Below are 24026 nucleotides of genomic sequence, written 5' to 3'. Positions count from 1 at the left end.
CTTTGCTAGACACTAAGGCCATGTCTACACTAGCACTTATGATGGCAAAACTTTTGTCACTCGGAGGTGTGAAAAAAGCACCTCCCTGAGTGACATAAGTTTTGCTGGCATAAGCACTGGTGTGCACAGTGCTATGTCAGCAGAGACACTCTCCAGCCAATATAGCTACCCCCACTCTTTGAGCTGGTTTTATGATGTTGATAGGTGAGCTCTCTCCCGTTGGCATAACGCAGCTACAAGAGTGCTCTTAAGCTCATGTAAGCTTAAGCTTGTAAGTGTAGACATGGCCTAAAAAGAGATGTCAAGTATCAGAGGGGTAGCCGTGTTAGTCTGAATCTGTAAAAAGCAACAGAAGTCCTTGCATCTGAAGAAGTGAGGTTCTTACCTACGAAAGCTTATGCTCCCAATACTTCTGTTAGTCTCAAAGGTGCCACAGGACCCTCTGTTGCTTTTTGAATAGAGACGGTGGACTTATGACAACAATCTATAGTCCACTAGCAACCCCCAGCCACAGATGCTTTTTTCCCCTCCCTTCCTTCCCCCTCTCTGCCCCCCATGACTGGAAGATTGTAATGGGCCACTTCAACTTGAATGGGTCTTTGAAATATGTGTTAACTACTTATGCTAAACTATCTGTTCCAACTTCTATTTAGCTGTGACGCTCTGAGGCTTGCAGCATTTCTCAACCTGGGGTCCTCTTGGGGGGTCGCAAGCAGATTTCAGGGGGTCCGCTAAGCAGGGCTGGCATTAGACTTGCTGAGGCCCAGGTCAGAAAGCTGAAGCCCCAACGCATGGGGCTAAAGCCCGGGGCTGAAGCCGAAGCCTGAGTAACTTAGCTTCACAGGGCCCCCTGTGGTGTGGAGCCCTGGGCAACTGCCCTGCTTGCTATCCCTTAGCACTGGCCCTGGCTTTTATATTCAGAAAAACATTTGTTATGGCACACGTGGGCCATGGAGTTTTTATAGCATGTTGGGAGGGCTCAGAAAGAAAAAGGTTGAGCACCCCTCCTCTACACTACAGAGTTAGGCGATGTAAGCCTTATGCCGACCTAATTATATCAGTGTACACACTACAGCCTTACTCCTGCCAATATAATTGACATAATTCCACCTCCATGAGAGGCATAGGGCTTGTCAACATAGTTAGGGCGACAGTGTAGACACTGCATTACTTATATTGGCTGTTGGCTGTCATTCTTGTCAATTTCTAGTGCGGGCAGCCAGGCCCTAGTCTAGCTGTCACCGCAGGGCGGGGGGCCTCCACTAGAGCCTGGCTGCCCCCGGGGGCTTCCCATTCCCAACCAGGCTGTGGCCACCCCACTTCCCACTAGGAGCCAGGCTGCCCCCCAGGTCCCAGCTCCCCCAGCCCAGTTGCTGCCCAGGCTCACAGCTTCGAGTTGACTTGTGCCCACCTGGCTCCCTGCTCCCAGCTGGGTCCTGCCCTGTGGCTCCCTGCTGGGAGCCCTAGCGCTGCCTGGAGGCTCCCTGCAAGAAGCCCACGGTTGCACCTAGGCTCCCAGCTCACTGCCGAGAGACTAGACCCCGCGGTAAGTAGATCTAAGCTACATGGAACGTTTCCCTTTAGTGTAGACAAGGCCTAGGAAGCTCAGCTGAGGTGAACTCTCTGCTCTCAGGGCAGCTGAGGGAAGAAGGCGACTGGGCCAAGGCCAAGCAGCCCCGCCCAACTTCCTCCGCGCAAAGGCCACCTCCCAGCCTCCGTGGGAACAGTCGCGCGCTCAGCTCCTGCGCTGGGCGGAGCGATTCTCCGTGAGGGAGGGGCCAGGGGGAGCTACGTTCTTCTGTCGAGCGCGCGCGCGCCGCCGCCGTTAGGCGCTGCGGGGAAAATGGCGTCACTGCTGCCGCGCATTGAGCGACTCTCCTCGCGAGTGGTGCGCGTGCTGGGCTGTAACCCGGGCCCCATGACCCTGCAGGGGACCAACACCTACCTGGTGGGGACCGGGCCCAGGTAACAGCCCCGCCCCCCGGCAGAGCGCAGGCTCGCGCCACAGGGCCGGCGCCGGCAGCTTCTGCCCGCCCTGACTGCCCAGCACCTGCAGCGCCGCGCGCTCCCAGCCCCGCTGGAACTCCGCAGCCCTCGCCTGGCTGAGGCTGGAGCCCGGTCTCTGAGACAGGCCCAAGCGAGGCCCGTGCCGCTCTCCCCCGAAGTCTGGGAGTGGGGCTATGCTCTCTGTGCTGTCGTGCCTTGTAGGGGGGATTCCGGGGGTCACGGGAAGTGGGGTTGGGAAATTAGGGGCAGTGAAAGGCACTGGCACACAGTTTTATCCGTTTGTATGTTGGATTTCTGGGTTCGTCAGGATTTCACCTTCCCTGTCTTCCTTCCAGAGACCTTATACTTTCCCATATTTCCCTGGGCTTATATGTCCCGAGTTCAGTGATTTACCTGAGGGCGTGATGTAAGCATTGCATTTCCTCATGACAACAGGTACTGGCTCTTTCCCTGGGCTTGCCACAGTTTTTCTTGGCACTCGGTGTAAATTTTTACTTACCGACACTGATGTCGGGTGGTTGTGCCAGGGTCCAAAGTTTCAACATTGTTTATTTTGATTCAAAGATTCCTTTATGCCAGGGATTCTCACACTGGAGGTTGGGACCCCTCAGGGGGTTCGTGAGCTGCCAGCCTCCACCCCAAACCCTGCTTTGCCTCCTGCATTTATAATGGTGTTAAATATATTAAAAAAGTGTTTTTAATTTTTAAAGGGGGGGTCGCACTCTGAAGCTTGCTATGTGAAAGGAGTCACCAATACAAAAGTTTGAGAACCACTGCTTTATGCTGTCTGTAGGTGTTCTGGCAATTAAATGTTACAATGCAATAACCCATCAGCAGTCAAAAAGCAAACATCTGTAAACTCAGCTTGGCCAAAAAAAAACATGTTCTCCCAGCTTTCTAGAAACATATCCTCAATCCTCTCCAAAAATCCTACCGAATACATGGCTTCGGTAGCATGCCCAAACCTCACTGAATTTAGGCTGTTCAGGACAAAAGCAGTGCCAGGGCCCTGATAAAGAACATACTGCCAGGAGCCCCCCACCTTACAATGAGGGGGGAATGCAGCTCGAGCACTTCTGCTGATAGTACTGCAGCAGTGTGTCATAGGAAGAGGTGGTCTTCCCGAAGTATTTAGGGTTTCATCATCCAGGGAATCTCTTAATTCTATAATGACTTTTGTAATTGAACATTTCTGCCATATTTTCTCTCTTCAAATGTAGAAGGATCCTTATTGACACGGGAGAGCCAGCTATCCCTGAATATATTGGCTGTTTAAAACAGGCACTGACTGAGTTCAACATCTCAATCCAGGAAATTTTAGTGACACACTGGCACCATGATCATACTGGAGGCATATCTGATATTTGTAGGAACATCCACAATGGTAGGCAGAAGATTATAGTTTAATTTGACAGTTACTGAAGGGGCACTACTGGTTAGCTATGGGGACAGGAGCCTCTAATTAGAGTGTTTTGGAGGACTGTTAGCTGGACTGTGCACTTGAGATCTTCATGTGAGCCGTACAGTATATTTAAACACATGATGCTGTTACAGCGCATAGTATGAGTACAGTAAATAGTATGAATGTTTGGTTTAGATGCACTCCAAAATGTTTCTTCATGTCAATATATAAATAAGTATGTACATATTTGGAAGGGGGAAAGCCTCGTACTGTTAATAGTCTTTTGTCTATGAATGACGAGAGGGAAGCTAGTTTACCATTGATAATTCACCCAACAACAAGAGATTCCTCCCTGAGTTAACACAGAATAATCAATTGACAATTATTTTCACTTGAACAACAAGTAAATAACTGGATCAGGTGGCTGGTAACCACTCGAATGGAAATTTTTGGTGAACACCCAGACCCCAAATTGTGTAAGGTAGGGACACTTTGCATGTTTGTCCTTACCCAAAATAAATGAAGATATCATATTGATTCAGTGATGCTTGTTTTGGTTAAATCTCTAAGCGGAGAAAGCGGTTTCTTTTTATACTTTATGAACAGTACAGGGAATGCAGCCCTTCTGTGTTTTGTGGGAGATTGCCACAGGCTGTAACCTCACCAGAGTTACTTCCAAGGAGTCCCCAAGGGCAGCTGGAAATGGTGTTGGTGTCTTAATGAGCAAGACATAACTTCTCCAAATGAAACTAATAATGGATTATAAGAATTTCAAAGTGAAATTTCATTTGGAGAAGTCGTCTTTTGTTTATCCTCTTTAAAAAATATTACTGATGCAGAACACCAGCTGTATTCAATTTTTGAGTTTTTCATGTGTTTGAGTGGTCTTGTCTATGTAAATATGATTCCTTCATATACATGTTGTTATTGCAATAAACTTTTTTATTCTTTAACTTTGCATTGAAATAGACTCCTGCACAATGGTACATCTACTCACATTTTGTAATGTTATGGGGCATCCATGCTAGCAGCCTGAGAGTAATCAGTACTTAACTATGAATAGGGCGCTACCAAATTCACAGCCATGAAAAAACGCATCATGGACCGTGAAATCTGGTCTCCCCCTGTGAAATCTGGTCTTTTTTGTGTCTTTACCTTATACTATATAGATTTTGCAGGGGAGACCAGCGCGTTTCTGAAATTGGGGGTCCTGACTCAAAAGGGAGTTGCAGGGGGGGTCGCAAGGTCATTTTATGGAGGGTCACGGTATTGGCACCCTTACTTATGCACTGCCTTCAGAGCTGGGTGGCTGGAGAGCGGTGGCTGTTGGCCAGGTGCCCAGCTCTGAAAGCAGCAACCTGCTAGCAGTAGCGCAAAAGTAAGGGTGACAATACCATACCATGCCATCCTTACTTCTGCACTGCTGCTGCTGGCGGCAGCTCTGCCTTCAGAGCTGGGGTCCTGGCCGGCAGCCACTGCTCTCCAACTGCCCAGCTCTGAAGGCAGCAGCACAAAAATAAGGGTAACAGTACGACATTCCCCCCCCCACAATAATTTGCGACCTCCCCTCTCCCCCCCCCCCAACTCCTGTGGGTCAGGACCCCTACAATTACAACACGGTGAAATTTCAGATTTAAATAGCTGAAATCAAGAAATTTATGATATTTTTTAATTCTAGGGCTGTGAAATTAACCAAAATGGACTGTGAATTTGGTAGGGCCCTAACTGTGAATGATCTAAAATGTAATCTGCTTTTTTAAATAGATTCTGAATATTGCATTAGTAAGCTTCCACGCACTCCTCATCGTGAGGAAATAATAGAAGGAGAAAAGCTAAAGTATTCATATCTGAAAGATGGAGATGTGTTAAAAACTGAGGGAGCCACTCTCAGGTAAATGTTAGTTCTGTGCTAGTAGGCTAAGTTCACTTTTAAAACTAAGAATGTTTTCCTCTCATACCTCATAATTGTGAAGTTACTATTTATAACTGCATCTTAATTTAGTTCTTATTTTTAAGACAGCCAAAACAGTTGAGGAGATTCGTGAGTATGCCACAGTGAAATTATTTTTTCAATATAATTGACTGGAGGGCAGCCTATATGTCAGATCCTGGCACTACTTACTCATGCAGGTAGTCTTTCTGCAGCTGAATAATACTGTTGAAGTCAAGAGGACCTACCTATGTGAGAGGGGATTACCTAATATTATCAGGATCCAGCCCCATGATTTCAGCACTATCTAGCCTCCCTAGAAAAGTTATGAAGGTTCCCTAGATAAAACTGTTCCTTAGGGCAACCATCTATATTCTATGGTGTTTTATACTGTCACCCATCATCATAGTTCCTGAATGGTTTCCATGTAGAATAGATAACAACAAAGTCCATAATGTACTTCATGGAATCCTTGGTACTTGTCTCATTTCAGGGTAAAAAATAAAAATTCTGCTTGGAGTAGAGTTTTTGTTTTTTAGATTTGTATTGTCCAGAATTCTCCCATCAAAATAACGCTGCTCTACTGCTTCTGTCAGTTTTAAGAAAACATCCTGCTTCTTTTCCTTACTCAGAGGGAGTCCCTTTCAAGTCAGTGGTGAATTAAACTACTTCAGTGTTGTAGAACAGTGGTTCTCAAAGCCGGTCTGCCGCTTGTTCAGGGAAAGCCCCTGGCGAGCCAGGCCGGTTTGTTTACCTGCTGCGTCCACAGGTTCGGATGATTGCGGCTCCCACTGGCCGCAGTTCGCCACTCCAGGCCAATGGGGGCTGCAAGAAGGGTGGCCAGCACATTGCTCGGCCCACGCCGATACCACAGTGATGAGTGTAGTATAAGGACCTATGGTATAGAATAGAATATTAGAGCTAATTATGTATGCTAGTTTGCATATATGTTTATGGAGCTTAAGAAAATGGACCAGGTTAGCCCAGATCACATCATCTCTAAGCTAACATTTCATATTAACCCTCTTTCCCTAATAAGGATTCTTTACAGAGGTTTTTTCTAGACTGCCATATTAATTCATGGCTTTATCAGCATTTGTTTCTGTTACATGTAAATGGTGTATATGTGATTGTTGCATATAAAATTATTCATTCCTTTCATTTAATAGAGTTTTATATACACCTGGGCACACTGATGATCATATGGCTTTACATCTAGTGGAAGAAAATGCTATATTTTCTGGTGACTGTATTCTAGGAGAAGGGACAGCAGTATTTGAAGACTTGTATGACTACATGAAATCACTGGAAATGCTGTTGCAAATGCAAGCTGACTTAATATACCCTGGTTGGTAGTTTACATTCTCTTAATTAGATCTACTAGTTTATATAAAATACTTAAAATAGCTCCTCTAAGAATGTAAGAACTCTTACGACAGTCAAATAATATAGTATTTATATAATACTTAATGTACCTTATCCAGTGTTTAGTTATTATAATTAGCTAAAGGGCATTCAGTTTATTCTATTTAAGATACTGCATGTGTGCTTGCCATGATGCTATCCATTTCTCTCATGAGCATTATTATATTTGAGTGAAACTTGTGGTTGTGAAAAGTGCAGAATTGATAGCCCAGAAAACCAGAATCTTCTGTCAAAGAACACATGCACGAGAGGCAGCATCTGTGCAAGCTGCTTCACACCATCCTGCCACTACACCTAAACCTGAACTAAAAAGACCACCTATAAAGCAGGGGGGGGGAAGATGGGGTCAGTTCAGTATGTATAGCCCTTGAGTCCTTGGCTTCTCTAGTCAGACTACGGCTAAGAATGCCAATTGTGGTCATGGTTTTTGAGGTAGACAGCTGTCCATTACAAACTGGATTGAGACCATAAATTCATTTTGTAAAGGCCACTAAGCTATCAATCAGATGATTATTTTAGTTACCAAACTATGCTGAATTTCAGCCAGTGACCAAGAGGTCAAACTCCATATTACATTAATTATCCTCTGATTTATTCAGTCTCCTTGACTTTTCTTTTTTAATCTTGGAAAACATTTAATTTTCATATAAAATTATGCCTCTTTTTTGTCAAGACTGAATTTAAAAACTCATTATGTGACGGTAAGATTTAAGTTCCTTATTCTCTTTCAAGATTGCATATCCTGGCTACTGCCTACCTTTTCCATCTTCTCTTTTCATTCCCTTCCCCACACCCTGCATTTTGCATAATTAAATAACTTCAAACTCTTGTTTCTGCCTTCTTAATAAGAACGGCCATACTGGGTCAGATCAATGGTCTATCTAGCCCAATATCCTGTCTTCCAACAGTGGCCAATGCCAGGTGCTTCAGAGGGAATGAATAGAAGAGGTAATCAAATGATCTATCCCCGGTCACCCATTCCCATCTGCTGGCAAACAGAGGCTAGAGACATCATCCCTGCCCATCCTGGCTAATAGCCATTGATGGACCTATCCTCCATGAACTTATCTAGTTCTTATTTTAACCCAATTAGTGTCTTGGCCTTCATAACATGAACTTCTATGAGTAGCTTCCTTCACTTAGTCTACCATATCTCCGCTCTTTCTTCATGTTCTTTGTTAAAATGTACTATACTTCTACCCCGATATAACGCTGTCCTCGGGAGCCAAAAAATGTTACCGCGTTATAGGTGAAACCGCTGCTTTACTGTGTTCTATCCAAATTCGTGTTCTATCGGATCGCGTTATATCTGGGTAGAGGTGTACTTTGAAAAGAAATACATTTTTCATCTGTCGATCTTAAAGCACATTACCAGAGAGGGAGGATCATTATTCCCATTTTACAGATGGGGGCATTGAACTAACTTGCCCAAGCTAACCAGGGGTAAAGCTGAAAATAGATTCCAGGTGCCCTGAGTCCCAGTCCAATACCTTATCTATTAGGCCACACTGTCTTCTGTGTAAAGTCTACAAACCATGTTCCTCTTCTTTGATTAGCTTTCCTCATGCGAAAAGTATGTGTTAAATTCCACCTTTTTGTCACAATTCTCTTTCTCTCTCATCCCCCTCTCTGTGTTTTATTATCTATCTAGATTACAAACTCTTAAAGGCAGGAAGCTTGTCCTTCTGCTTTACTAAAGCACCTAACACGCTGCTGGCAATAGATAAATACATACCCTAATTAAGATTCTAATAAGGCAATAGGATATTGTGCATTTTCAGTGGCCGATGGCCATAGGTATCCTGGTACAGCATTTTGAATCAGAACTAATTTTGTTTCTTTTACCACGTTTAATTAAATATTTGTGCACTTCCATAAACAGTAGTTATTCCCTAATCAGAGAACAGTTTTCTGTCACCACTATTTACTGTATTAAAATTGGTAAATTTATTATAGTAACTTTTTTGATTTGTACTAAATTTTATTCATGCTAAGAATCCTCTCCGTTTGACAGCCTTATTCTCTACCTTTCCTCTCTCTACACACACACACACACACACACACACACACACACACACACACACACANACACACACACACACACACACACACACACACACACACACACACACACACACACACACACACCCTCTCTACCCCAGAGGCTTCTCTTCTTCCATCTGAACTCTGAATTAGATCCAGGCACAGGCCATGATTCATTGCAACAACATGACCATTTGCCTGCTATGAATATATTTATATGGCTGAGTTTTTTATTTTTTCCATATAACTTTTTATATTTAACATTTTTTTTAATTGAATATACAATAGAACCTATCCACTGTTTGTATTTTATAAGTCTCCCTGGGAACTGAAAGATACTTTGGCCACCAGATGGCTCTCTCACTTTTCCATTAATACAACCTTCCTACTAAGCAATGTGAGTACTTTAAAAATTGAATGTCCATTATTAATAGACAAATCTTTCTTAATTTTAAGGAGCTAAACAGAATTAAAGTTATGTTCCAAGGAATATTTGAACTTAGACTCCCTAAAATGAAGAATTTAAAATAATGAAAATTAACTATTACTAAAATGTTATATACTAATACATTCACAGTTCTTGCAGTCTCTTAAATAAATGTACAAATGTATAGTATCACATTTTGTATTTAAAAAACCAAGCTTAATTCTGTCCATATAGTCCTGGACAGCCTCAACTTGTATTCAGAAATTCTGATAGTCTCCCACTTAACAACATAGATTTTTCCAACATCGACTGCCATCAAGATCTCAAGTCTAGCCCTCCAAATACAGAACAAAGATTCAATCATTCCAACTTCTCATTGTAACCCAGACCACTAATATGACATTTAAGCCCCTTATACCGTATGAGAACACCATCCACTATTCTGCTGTAACGTAGAAAGCCCATGTGGAGCTTCACAGTTTTATAAAGAAAAATAATAAAGAAAGTGTAATTTTCTTTCTCTGTGTATCACATGAGGAGAGCAGAATTTGGGGGGAGGGATAGCTCAGTGGTTTTGAGCATTGGCCTGCTAAACCCAGGTTTGTGAGTTCAATCCTTGAGGGGACCACTTAAGGATCTGGGGCAAAATCAGTACTTGGTCCTGCTAGTGAAGGCAGAGGACTGGACTCGATGACCTTTCAAGGTCCCTTCCAGTTCTATGAGATAGGTATATCCCCATATATTCTCCTGTTAAGTAATAAAAGTTGACAAATGTCTTAGTTCCTTAACAGTATTAAATGAAGGAGGAAGAATGGCCTTGTGGTTAATCCTCTGAAATAGGATTTGTGGTCAATTCCTACCTCTGTCACAAACTTGCTGTATGACTTGACAATGTCACTTGTCTCTTTCTGCCTAAATTTCTCATCTGTAATATATGGATAATGATACTATTTCAAAGAGGTGTTACAAAAATAGATTCTTTCATGGTTGTGATGCACTCTAGTGCTATGATGATGGGAGGCATCTGGGTATCTAGGGTGATACAAAGCAGTGTTTGCATAAGGTCTAAACTATTAAAATATTAAAATACTTCCATTAAAATACATGTATTGAATAGATCTAGAAATGTATTTGTAATTGTTTTGCAAGTCACTTATTAGATTTATTAATGGGGTGTTTGTGTTGAAATGGAAAAGAGCTCAAACCCAAACTATAAATCTGAGTGCTCCAAAAGTTGGGACAGTTTATATCCAGATTTGGTTCCAAGTTTTTCAATTTTGGCCCAGTATCACAGATAAGTGTATGTGTACGTGGTTGCTGGAGATGAGCTGGTATACAGGATGTGTGAAGCTTCTTGAACGTTGCAAAATTTTGGTTCCATTTTCATATCCAAACATTGGCTCTCTAGCTCGGTGGAGGTGGAGTGTGTTAAATCTTTTTCAAATTGAAATGACAGGTTTGTTGATAACTATATCTTTGTGATTCATAACTAAGGTTTGTTTTGGAATGTTTAATGTGACTTTGAAAATGAACAGTTACTGTATTACAGCCTCTATAAGGAGTGGATGGGGGCGGGACCTTAGAGGAAGAGGTGGGGTGAGGCTTTAGGGAGAATATGCTGGGCAGAGGTGGGGAAGAGGCAGGGTAGTGGAGGTTCCAGCACTCCTGCTAGAGTGTCCATTTTTTAAATACAGGGAAACCCCGCTATAATGCGCCCCACGATAACGCGAATACGGCTATAACGCGATCATAAATACGATCATAAATAGCGAATACGGCTATAGCGCTCCTGCCACCCCAAGCGCTGAAAAAAAAAAAGCAGCCGGAGTGCCGCTGAAGGACAAAAAGAAAAAGCGGCCAGAGTTACCGCCGAGGCACACCAAAAAAAGAAAAAGCGGCCGGAGCGCTGCCGAAGAAAAACAAAAAAAGGAAAGTGCCTTCCCCACTGTCTCTTCCCCTCTACCCCCGCTTCTTCTTTTGGCGGGAAGAGCCATTCTCCTGCCCAGCTGCTCCTTGCTCCTCCGCTGCCCCTTGCACCTCTCCCCTGCTCTCTGCCCAAGAGAAGCTGACTGCCTTGAAATGGTAAAATTTTGGTAACCCCGCTATACCGCAACCCCACATTTATCGCGATTAAAATTTTTGGACCCCAATCATCACGTTATAGCGGGGTTTCACTGTATTTCAAATTGGCAACCCTAACTAGCAGGGTGGTAAGTACAGGGATGCTGCTGCTTCCATAGGATTTATAGGCTTATCAGAGCTTTTTACCAAAGTGAGAGGATATTTGTGAGCAAATTATTAAATAAATTAAATTATTAAAAAATTCTGTTTCTCATATTAAAAAAAAACAACTCTTGTAATTGTGTTTGAATTTAGGACATGGCCCAGTAGTACATGATGCATGTGCTAAAATTCAAGGATACATTTCTCACCGAAATGCACGTGAACAACAAATCCTAAATGTTTTGCAGGAGAACGCTGGAAAATCATTTACATCAGTGGAGCTTATAAAGATTGTATACAAGGTAATTATAGTTAAAATGTTATTAAATTGAACTGAAGAGCACAACCTTAATTTTCACTTAAATAAAGTCAACATGTTATGCGTTTGTGTGTGGGCTTTTAGGAGGCGTCATAGTTAAGCTGAGCCACATTTGGCATTTTTTCTGTTCTAGTCATGTGTGGTAAAGGACTAATGTAGCAAAATTCACACCTGTCTATAAACATGTAAGTGCTTTACTGGATCTGGGCTTAAATTATTTTTATTAACTTCTACCTTTCATAATTATTTTTAAGCTTAGTAATCACACGTTTCTCATGAGGATCAAGAAAGTTTGTAGTTATAAAATAGTCAGATCAGGATGAACAGTGTCAGACAATAACTAAATATATTTATGTCCAGGGTTGTTCGGAGTTTCGTACAAGGTATTTTAGAACTTATAGTTGCAAGCTCCCACAGGCTTCAGGAAGGTGCAGGCTAAAAACTGTGCTAGAAACCCTGTGTTCTGACAGCTTGCCATGGGGCAACAGGAGCTGGATCCTGTGACTTAAAGATAAACAGCCTGTGCACTCAAAAGTCTATTTATTGATCATCAGACAGAGCCCTAAAGATATTAGTCTTTCTGCTTACCCTTCCTCTCTTTATGGTAATTCTCAGAGTGTAGGGCATGCAATATAGAGAACTCTTTCATGATGTTGCTTACAGGAAAAACTTAATTCACTGGGCTGGGCTGAAGGGAAAAGTGCAAGATGCTGGGAGGGCAAAAGATAGCTGTCAACCATCCTAATCTGACATGGGCTGTAAACATCCTGGACAGGTTTACAAAGGGTTTTGCGAACGTATCTCAGGTGTTTGAAGTTCCAGTCTGTGTCCTGGAGACTGGGAACTACTGCAGCCTAGGAGGGATTTTTCCGTAATGCTAGCCTCCCATACAGATCAAGGAGAGACTGCTACCTATTGTCTGTCTGAGCAGCTACTCTAGGCTGATGATAATTTTTGTGTAGAGTGGAAACCAGCTCAGAGCCAGGGAAGGGAGCCAGTAGTCCCCTCCCCCACACATTGAGGTAAGTGGCAGGGGGGGATTAATCAGAGGAGATGGGGAACTGGGGGTGGGGGATAATGACACCAATGGGTAGAAAATTGGGGAGAAGTGGGTCCCCCATGTAATTTCAGATAGGTATGGGGACAGGCCTGGTTAACAAACTCTGAATTTTAAACTCCCCCTGCCCCCCTTCAAAAACAGGAATAGGCTGTGGTGGGAGAGCCTGTTGTGGGAGGAACAGTTATGTGAGGAGAGGTGGTTTCAAGGAGAAGCTCCATTACTTCAGGTAAGCATCCAGAAGTTGTGATGCTTATCAGAATCACAAACATTCTGAGGTTCTCCAGTCACTAATTTATAATAATTTTTACAATGGCACTACATTTTTAATATGGAGATAACTATTTTGCAACTCTGATATTTATTTTTAAAATAACTGACAATTTACCAAGACAACCATTTAGATCCCAGAAGATCTCTAACTGCCAGATCCATAGCATATTTGGAAAATTCCCCTCAAATTTTAAGAAATGCTGGCAACTGTGGGAAAAACCTTGAGGAATGGAAAGGGAATTTGATGTACAACTGTCATATTGCCTCTATATAAATCCATAGTATACCCACATCTTGAATACTGCATGCAGATGTGGTCACCCCATCTCAAAAAAGATATATTGGTATTGGAAAAGATTCAGGAAAAGGCAACAAAAATGAGTAGGGGTATGGAACAGCTTTCCATATAAGGAGAGATTAATAAGACTGGGACTTTTCAGTTTGGAAAAGAGACGACTAAGGGGAGGATATGATAGAGGTCTATAAAATCATGGCACGTGCAGAAAGTAAATAAGGAAATGTCATTTACTCCTCATAACACAAGAACTAGGGGTCACCAAATGAAATTAATAGGCAGCAGATTTAAAACAAACAAAAGGAAGTATTTTTCACACTATGCACAGTCAACCTGTGGAACTCCTTGCCAGAGGATGTTGTGAAGGCCAAGACTATAACAGGATTCAAAAAAGAACTAGATAAGTTCATGGAGGATAGGTTCATCAATGGCTATTAGCCAGGATAGATGGGGATGGTGTCCCTAGCCCCTGTTTACTAGAAGCTGGGAATGGGCGACAGGGAATGGATCACTTGATGATTACCTGTTCTGTTCATTCCCTGTGGGGCACCTGCCATTGGCCACTGTCAGAAGACAGGGTACTGGGCTAGATGGACCTTTGGTCTGATCCAATATGGCCGTTATGTTGAGCTTCGTATTTGGCCAAATACTAAAATTAGAAATGGTTTATTTGTAATACATTGTTAAATTTGGGCTATCCTAAACATGTGCTATCCTGAATTAGGACATAATGCAAAGAATGGGAAAAAATATTATTTAAACTGGAGATTTAAGTGGTATGACTTATTTCAATTCTTTGCCACTGCTGGTGGGTAATTGAACATAGAAGAGTTCCCTTTTTTTTTATTTTATTATTTTATTGAGGAAAATAAAAACAAAACCAAAAATAATATTGGCAGATATGGCATGATTATATATTCATTGTATCTCTATTTAGGAAATTCCTGAAAATTTACTTAAAGCCGCAGAAAATAACCTTACCCTTCACTTAAGGAAGTTAGAAAAAGAAGGAAAAGTGTGTAAGTTTTTTCTTTTATAAATTATTTCTTACAGTATTTTGTTAAATTATTTCCTGGCACTCACACATTGATAGTTTTTCCACACAATTTTTGTAGTATTGGTAGTCACTCAGACAATTTAAAGTAGAATTACCTTAAAAACTAAGGTGATTTAACGTTAAGGATATATAAAGTTCTGGTAAAGATCATATAATATGTTTGAGAAACTGTCTGTGACAATAAATACTATTGTAATGCATATATTCAAGAGATCAGAATTAAAGAATATACGCGTTACAATAGTATTTGTCATCACATGCAGTTTCTCAGATACGTTTTATAATGTTTTTTTAAAAGTTTAGATCAGCTGTGATTACATAACTAATGACTTTTTTAGGCATTTGTTATTGAGGGGCAAAGTTAAAAATTGTGTAAGCTTATCTTTTACATTTCCTGACTTTTATAGTAATTAACTGCAATCTTAATGTTGTATTAATTTAGGGGGTTTTGCATTTTACTTTCAAGTTATTTTAAAATAAAAATGGTCAAGAAGATGTTCCAGTTCTGTAATAAGACCCCTTAAGAAAAGGCCACGTAATGGTTATTAATGTCTTTAGAAAAGTAGGCACTTGAAAACCTTAACAGGCATTTGCCAAAGGCTAACAAGTATATGTACCAGTATATAAAAATATAAATGTGTACAAGTGAATAAGCTGTCAGGGCTTGCTGAGTTTTAAATAAAAGCATTTAGCCCAATTTTCTTCAAATTTGTGGGGGAGTTTAAGTGATAAATAAAGTTTGAAGAAATGGGTTTGGTATCATTTTAAGTTAAAACATCTCAAGATAGAATTTTTAAAAAGGAAGCACTTAAGTCTAAATCATGTCTTCAAGCACAATCATTGCTTTGGTACCATAACTGTAGAGGCTGAGGAGGTAGTACTATGAACCATATTTTGTACATAAGAGCGATGCAAGCAGAATGCAGAAGGGCATCATTATGATCCCTTGAGCTCACTACACCTTTTAAATGGTGTAGCATGTGTTCTCCTATCCACTGCTGGACACTAGCAAGCACACTGAGGATAGGTCCTGGCCACTTCACAAACTTGGCTGAGTAAGACCCCTGTGGGCCTTATGTGCTGTTGACCATACTAACAAGTCCCTCCCTTCCTCACCCCCAAAGCCTCATCTGAGGGAGCACAATTAACAGGCTATTTTCTGGGCCTTGTGCAGATACCCAAGGAATAGATGAATAGAGGCTTCCCTTGCCCCTCCTAGGAGGAGCCACAACTTGCCCATTAATAAGCTGTGCACATATGCACAATAAATCACCTTAAATGTACATCTGTCAATTTAATATGTTCTGTTGTGCATGCTCAGTATGTACCTTTCAAACGGTCAAAAGTTGTTAGCGCCAATTTTTTTCCCCATGTAAGAATTTTTTCACTTCTTAAAACCATAAAAATTCACCTTTTGATAAGCAACCAAGGACACTGAGCTTCAGTCAAAAAAGTCTATGCTTCAGAAAGAAATGAGCATCTGAAATTGGCAGCCTTAACAATTATGGGTTGTTCCAAATGCTGGCTAGAATAATTCTTGTGACTTTTCTTCAACGTGTTACTTTTGATGCATATAGAATTAATTTACATGTTCCACCTTCCTTGGAAGAATGAAAACGATGTTTTCAAGTCCTTTATCCATATTGAGTATTCTTGTGGGAGGTTGATGGGGGGCAGCAAAGTTGAAAATATAAGAACTGTGGTTTTTTGCTTGCTGATTTGTACACTTTGTGATGCAAATATTAAATTTGTAAGTACTAATTAGAGCTTAGGTTTGTGATACACATGACAGCACAATACCTTTGTCAATATTTCAGTTCAGCTTAAGGATTTATATTAAGAAAAATACATATTATTAGTCCTGAATGAGTACTATACAAGTCCTTGTATATTCATACCACTGATCATTGACCTTTGATTTTGTTTTGGTACAAAGCCATTTTTTAATACAGTGTGAGCTGCAGTCAAAAGAAAGTTTCTTCTAACTTTCACAAAATATTTGTCCAAAGAAATCTCTTGTTAATGTGCAGCACTGAATATGCCTAGCATATTTTATTCCATTGTTATATGAAACCTATAACAGTAATTTGGCACATGGTTCTATCTAATGGAGTCACTAACTCTCCATGTAGTTCTAGAGACTGCAGTGTGGTTCTACACCTTTTTTATCACCTCATTTCAGAATTGTACTGCCTTTATTGATTTGTATCTTTTTTTTTAAGAGTGTGTATAGTAGTGTTTTATAATTTGTGTATATATAAACTCTGCTCTCTCCCTAATTTGGATGAAAGTATTGTAAGGGCCCTTACATTAAAGTCAGTATTTGACAGTTTAAAAAAGATGTCATGAATGGATCAAAACAATTTCTGCCAGGTTTTGAAAACCTTGATAGAAAATTATTGTGCTGTTAACCTAACAGTATGACTTACTTTCAAACTGGGTACAAACTTTAAAAAAACATGCTCTGTTGCCCAAAGATTCTTAATATTCAGAAGTTACAGTATGTTTTCCTTAAGTTTTATAATTATATTCATTAAAATTCATTCTTAATATGGTTTATATCCCTAGAAGTCTGGTTTTGTTATAGTTAGCCAATTTGTGAATGTTTAACAATCTCCAGTAAATTAAACACTTAACCTTAACCTTCAGTATTCAGGTGGACAGCATTGTGGCTTTAAAATAAAATCTCCTAGTGTGCATGCACAAATGGATTTTAAGATATGTGGTGTGACAACTTCATGTGTCCGAGGTTAGAATTAAGCTTCCTGAGTTACTTCATTTTGCTAATATTTTCCTTGTCCATAGCAAAAAACAGTTATATTTAGACCCAACAATGATAGCTTTCAGTGACTGACTTGGCCAGTTTTACTTTACTTTTTTTTTCCTTAACAGTAAATGAAAAATCTCCCAACTTCACGTGGAAAAGCAGTTTGTAAGTGAGGCAAGAAACAGAAACAAGATTAAGAGTACTCTCAAATACCTACACACAACCTCTTTATATAAATACATGAACTTGTATATGCAGATCATTGGATGGAGAATTAGAGGAATCCAAAAGCACTCTGCTGTTATGTAAAATCAGAACAACATTTTTGTTAAGAAAAAAAATTACATAATTCTGCTGTCTTAAATACATTTTATGTAATCTATTGTTACAAAGTACTCAGATAACAATGATTGTCATATTCTGTCTGATGGGAATTGAAAAAACTTGTGTATTCAGTTAGTCAAATGAAGTTACTGTGAACAGCTGTATGTTGTCTTTTTTGTAAAATTGTTGACTTTCTGCCAGTGACAGAAAACAGCTAGTAAAGGTACTACTATAGTATAAAGTAATTGATGACAACTGTAGTGCAAAAACTGATCGTGAAGGTGGCAGAGTGACTTTCACGATGACCTATTTTCACTTGTTCATACTAGTGCAAAAATGACTTTATTTGGGATTTGTGAGTGCTCAACCCTTCTGAAAATCCAGCCACTTTTATTAAGATATCTAAGTATTGATTTTTGGAGCCTAATTTTAGACGCCCAAAGTTGAAATTTTTGGCCCCTATGTGGGCTGTTGCTATTTAATCTAGAAAGATTCAATGCAAGAGCTAAGTGAGCAAAAAAGTAGTTTCAGCTTTTTGTAGGAAAAACCTTTCCTAGCAGATTCAGTGTAAGGAGCTACTATTAATTTTAACTATTCATGCCAGTTAAGACAAATGTTTAATAAAATAAAATCATAGCAAAAGTAATGCAAACAAAACTTTATATGTGCAAATGAAACAATGTCAGATTATACAATCACATGATTTTTAAAAATACTATACAGATAATTATTAGAGATGTATTGAACACTAAGCAATTGAAGTCCCAGGTGTTTGCCAGTTTTAAATATTGATTTATAAATTCTGCCCTCAGTTACCCATCAACGTCATATAAATTACAAAGGTGGAACAAGGCAAAATTTGACTAAGACTCTATATACTGTCTGTGATTTAAAAATACAGTAGAATGTTTTAATTGAAGATAATGTTGGACCTTAATTTCAGTTTTCTGTGTAGCTTAAACTTTTGAAGTAACTGAACTTGTAAATATTTGCACTACTGTGTGTATTCAAAAAGTACATAATGTCTGTATGGTTTAAATGTACCTTCTAATTCTGGCACAAATCTTGTTTTGAAATCACTTAATATGGAATACGGATTCATTTATCTTTCATGCCTACGTCCTTGGAAAATCCTTTAAAGACTTTTAAAATTGTTCAACCCTATATTTTCATATGTGGCATGTGCACATTTGTCAGGTAGATTTTTTTATGTAGGCTTTAGAAGTTGTATTGTTCCAATGTTAGTTGACAGCAAATACACATGGATTATGGACAGGGTGGATTTGATGTAAATCACTAGTCAGGAAGACTCGATTGAATCATGGATTTCTACATACAAGTACATTGTTGTTAGTTGTTATAACTTAATACATATTCTTCACAACTCAGAGATAGATGTAGGTTTCATTTTTAGAAGGTACACACTGTATGTTTTTTAAATGATTTATTTTGAAAACTTTTCAGGTTAGTTTTACAGCTATATCAGAAAATGAATGATTGTTTGGTTATTTCATTTACCAAAGGTAATTGAAGCAGATATTTATGAAGTTATTGGGAGGTGAACTATCTCCAGTTCAACAGGTTAATCATTAATATTTGGAGGATTTTCTTGCCATGCTGTATTAGGAGGAGAACATCACCAGACAGACTTTTAAATTGTTTTATTTAACTAAAACAACAACATTATGTATTCTGGATATTTTTTCTTCAACAGCAAACCTTAATATTTTAACAAAACAAGCATAGGAATTTTTAAATTTAAACATTCAAGTTTTTTTAAAATCAGATTTGTTTTTGTTAAAATTGTTTTTAACTAAAAGAGTTAAATGAAATAAAAAAAAATGTAATCAACTATATCAGCCAGGTCAACATGAGAAACTTAAATATTGATTTCTGCAACTAACTGAGTCGTCTTCACCTTCATTTTCCTGTTTGTTCTAAATCTGGAAAAGAAAAAACAAGCTTTCCTGCCTTTTCAGATCCCAAATGATTTCTCAGTTTGGAATGAATTAGTCCAAAGAAAGAAAATATTCTTTCTACACCGGCAGAAGAAGCTACTTCTGTTAAAAGTGAGATTATCACTTCAACAGTCTCTGAATCCAAGTGCTTCAGTGACTTCCTCCAGTTCACTGGTGTGACTTTCTTTAAAACATCATCAGCCTACATATATTTCTTGAATGGTTCTTATTCCCAAACTGGATCTCTTTTAGGGCCTGCTGCCATTATAGGTTTTCCCTTCTAGTGAGAGAATAGTATGGGAGATCTCAAATCAATGAAGGCTACACTCAGAAAGGCCTCAAGACTTCTGGAATTTGCTGCTCAAACAGTTTCACATTTGTTTCTACTACCTGTCCCTCTCTTCTCACATTTATCTCCAGACTACTACTTCTTGTCCAGTTCTATTCCACCCCCAATAATTCATTGAACTTTTTGAAACTTTGCACTTTTAGAGAGGAGAGGTAAGGGATTGACTGTGTACACAAATCTGCAGAGGGACAATAGAGTTGAGGTCTTATTTCTCACCTCTGTATATTATTTATTTATAAAACATTTTTGCTGTTAACAATCATGTTATCTCTGGAGACACAAATTGACAGTTTGAGAACTGCAAAACTAAGCATCTCTGCTGGTATCCTCTAGACTGAGCACTGAGTCCCATTGGGTAGATAGAAAGATGAACCTAAATAATCTATACAGAAGCCCCTGGAACCCCATAAGATTGGGACCTTAATCCATGAACTATTGATTCTCATTTACAAAACTTTTCTTAAATATTACATGAATATATTGTCTCATACTATAGAATTAGAATTTATAATTCCTATTCCATTATGAGAGGTTTTCCCCTCAAAAAGCATTTTATAAAAAAAATCCAATTTAATTTTAAAAAATTGGATTTTTTTTTTAAATCATTGATTTTTTATCCACCCTGATTATACAGAAAACAGCAGAAGGTCATTTTGTTGCTCTGCTCTTTTGAGTGATGTCTAACTTGTCAGCATCTCTAGGAATGGGTTGCCAAAATTGAACATAATCTACTAGGTGAAGTCTCACCAGAGCAGTATGGAGAGAAAATGCTACCTCCTTGCTCTGTGGAATCATCCTTTTTGTGTAGGCAAACTGTATTAGATTGGAGCCGAATCGTACTTGCTTGCTCAAGTCTAACTTTTGGTCCATTATCATTCTTAAGTCTTCAGCATTACTGCTTTCCAAGTTTCCATTCCTTGTATGTTTGTGCATTGAATTGAATTAAGATCTGTTAGCTAGTATTTTTCCAATTGAATTATTTCTGTCCATGTTTCTAATTTGTCAAGGTCCTTTGGAATTCTCTCTTTTGCCTTTCCAGTGTTTGGAATTCCTCACAGTTTACCCTGTGTGAATTTCTACTTACCATTTATGGTCCTGTTGTTCTGTAGCTATTTCATGAATTTGTCCCCATCTGTTCCATTGTTAGGAATAAAAATTCAATATATGGATTTCAAGGATCACTTTTTATTTTTTGAAAACTTCATTTGTTTTTTCCCAGTCTTTTGAAACTTCCCAGTTACCTGAATTTCATTTCAGAAAATAATGGTCAATAGTACATAGAGTAAGTTCATTAACTAATTCTGTTAATACTGTATGAGCCATATTTTCCAGAGTGGCTAATTTGTATATGGTCAAATGTTCCAAGTATTTCCTTATCTCTTTATCAATAACAGGGTTTTCTTTCCTATTTAGTCAGTTTTCTATATTTTCTTTGTTGATCATTATTTTTAGAGGTAGTATTAGCCATTTGTGTCAATTTCATCTCCATCATTTATTAAATAACCAACTTTCTCACTATTACTTATTTTCCTCAGACAGCTTAGATTTGTAAAATTTCACCCTTATCTGGCTAGCATTAACTCATCCTGCCTCTCTTCTCCCCTCCCCTGCTTTTATCTTGCTGGAAAATATGAAGCTACAGTCTACCGTGATTCTTTCATTAGGTATTACGGGATTGATACTTTTGCCTGAAGCCATGACTTTTGGACCTCTTCCTTTTCTCACTTACCACCACCTCTCTCCCCCCCCCAATATTATGAACAATATGTAATTGTTTGATTCACACCAACTATTTAATCATTCTTAACTTTCACAACATTGGGAACATTGGAGTTTAAGTTATCAGTAACTGATTTGCTTAGTCTTTAAGGATTTCTAGCACTCCTCTTTATTTGAATGTTGTGGAAGCTTCCTATGGGGAGTCAGAAAGAGGGAAAATCTTCTGACACCAAAATGGTATTTTGGACTTTTGCTTGTCATTCTTGTGAGTGCAGTGAATGATTAGTTTGTAGAACCTTCTGTCATACTGTCTGGAGTGGCTCACAACTCTGAGTGCCTATCTCAGGACCAACTGCCAGAAAACAGGGCAGATTTCCCAAGCTGGTGGTGTGTTCTATAATTAGAGTTCACCACACCAGTAACAAATGTAAACTCCTGGATCATTATACCAGTCTTACATTGGAAAGTCTAAGGCCTGGTCTACACTACGGGTTTAGGTCGACTTTAGCAGCGTTAAATCGAATTAAGCCTGGACACGTCCACACGACGAAGCCCTTTCTTTCGACTTAAAGGGTCCTTTAAACCGGTTTCTTTACACCACCTCCGACGAGGGGATTAGCGATAAAATCGGCCTTTGCGGGTCGGAATTGGGGTAGTGTGGACGGAATTCGACGTTATTGGCCTCCAGGAGCTATCCCACAGTGCTTCATTGTGACCGCTCTGGACAGCACTCTCAACTCAGATGCACTGACCAGGTAGACAGGAAAAGACCCGCGAACATTTGAATTTCATTTCCTGTTTGCTCAGCGTGGAGAGCACAGGTGACCACGCAGAGCTCATCAGCACAGGTAACCGTGATGGAGTCCCAGGATCGCAAAAGAGCTCCGGCATGGACCGAACGGGAGGTACGGGATCTGCTCGCCATATGGGGAGATGAATCAGTGCTAGCTGAACTCCGTAGCAGTAAAAGAAATGGCAAAGTATTAGAAAAGGTCTCCAAGGCCATGAAGGACCGAGGCCATAACAGGGACACACAGCAGTGCCGCGTGAAAATTAAGGAGCTACGGCAAGCTTACCACAAAGCCAGAGAAGCAAACGGAAGGTCAGGGGCAGAGCCGCAAACTTGCCGCTTCTACGCGGAGCTGCATGCCATTCTAGGGGGTGCAGCCACCACTACCCCAACCGTGTGCTATGACTCCGTCAATGGAGAAACACACAGGGAAGACGGGTTCGGGGAACGAGGAAGATGAGGATGGAGGTACTGTAAGTAGCTCACAGCAGCAAGGAAGCGGAGAAACCGGTTTCCCCAACAGCCAGGATATGTTTGTGACCCTGGACCTGGAACCAGTAACCCCCGAACTCACCCAAGACCCTCAGGGCACACAGGAGACCTCTGGTGAGTGTACCTTTGTAAATATTTGTAAACATTACACATGGTTTAAAAGCAAGCGTGTTTAATGATTAATTTGCCCTGGCAATCGCAAACAAAATTGCAGTACATCTACTGCAAAAGTCTGTTAACGTGTATGGGGATGGAGCGGAAATCCTCCAGGGACATCTCCAGAAAGCTCTCCTTTATGTACTCCCAAAGCCTTTGCAAAAGGTTTCTGGGGAGGGCTGCCTTATCCCGTCCACCATAGTAGGACACTTTACCACGCCAGGCCAGTAGCACATAGTCTGGAATCATTGCATAACAAAGCATGGCAGCATATGGTCCCGGTGTTTGCTGGCATGCAGACAATATCCATTCCTTATCTCTCTTTGTTATCCTCAGGAGAGTGATATCATTCACGGTCACCTGGTTGAAATGGGGTGATTTTATTAAGGGGACATTCAGAGGTGCCTGTTCCTGCTCTTCTGAACAGAAATGTTCCCCGCTGTTAACCACGCGGTGGGGGGAGGGGTGAAGTGATCATCCCAGAGAATCGTGGGGGGGGGAGGGGTGGTTTACTTGGGTTTGTGCCGCATGTTAACCGGGAAACCGCAGCCCCTCCTTTTACATTGAAAACCCATTTTAAATGGCCAACCCAATTCATCCTTGATATGGGAAATGCGCTGCTGTTTGAAACCTTTCCCGCATGTTAAGAAGGTTAAAAAAGCCAAATCACTGTGGCCTACCATGGCTGCCTGCAAGCCGAAATATGTTGCCTGGGGCACTGCGTGAGTGATCTCTCATACCAAACCGGCAGGCAGAGGAAAAATGCAACCTTGTAATGAAAGAGTGTACCCATTGTTCTCTAAAATGTGTCTTTTTTAACCACCTCTCCCTTCTCCTCCACCAGCTGCAAATGTTTCTCCTTCGCAGAGGCTAGTGAACATTAGAAAGAGAAAACGTGGGACGATATGTTCACGGAGCTGCAGATGTCCTCCCACGCTGATAGAGCACAGCAGAATGCGTGGAGGCAGTCAATGTTGGACATGAGAAAAGCACAATATGAACGAGAGGAGAGG

At 40.2% G+C, this 24026-nt stretch overlaps 1 protein-coding gene across 2 annotated transcripts; it reads left to right on the top strand.

Annotated features, from left to right (window-relative positions):
* Nucleotides 1-1827: 1827 nt before the first annotated feature.
* Nucleotides 1828-18661, top strand: LACTB2 (lactamase beta 2). Of its 2 annotated transcripts, XM_034763075.1 has the most exons (7): nt 1828-1965; nt 3228-3391; nt 5174-5300; nt 6509-6687; nt 11611-11759; nt 14339-14420; nt 17351-18661. In XM_034763075.1, the coding sequence occupies exons 1-7, from the start codon at nt 1844-1846 to the stop codon at nt 17392-17394; spliced, it is 867 nt and encodes a 288-aa protein (XP_034618966.1). In that variant the 5' UTR covers nt 1828-1843; the 3' UTR covers nt 17395-18661. The 2 variants fall into 2 exon arrangements, with proteins under 2 accessions (XP_034618966.1, XP_034618967.1); XM_034763076.1 differs by lacking the exon at nt 14339-14420.
* Nucleotides 18662-24026: the final 5365 nt, after the last annotated feature.

This window comes from Trachemys scripta, chromosome 2, assembly GCF_013100865.1.
Source record: "Trachemys scripta elegans isolate TJP31775 chromosome 2, CAS_Tse_1.0, whole genome shotgun sequence".
NCBI lineage: Eukaryota > Metazoa > Chordata > Testudines > Emydidae > Trachemys > Trachemys scripta.
This window is presented reverse-complemented; position numbering and strand designations above follow the sequence as displayed.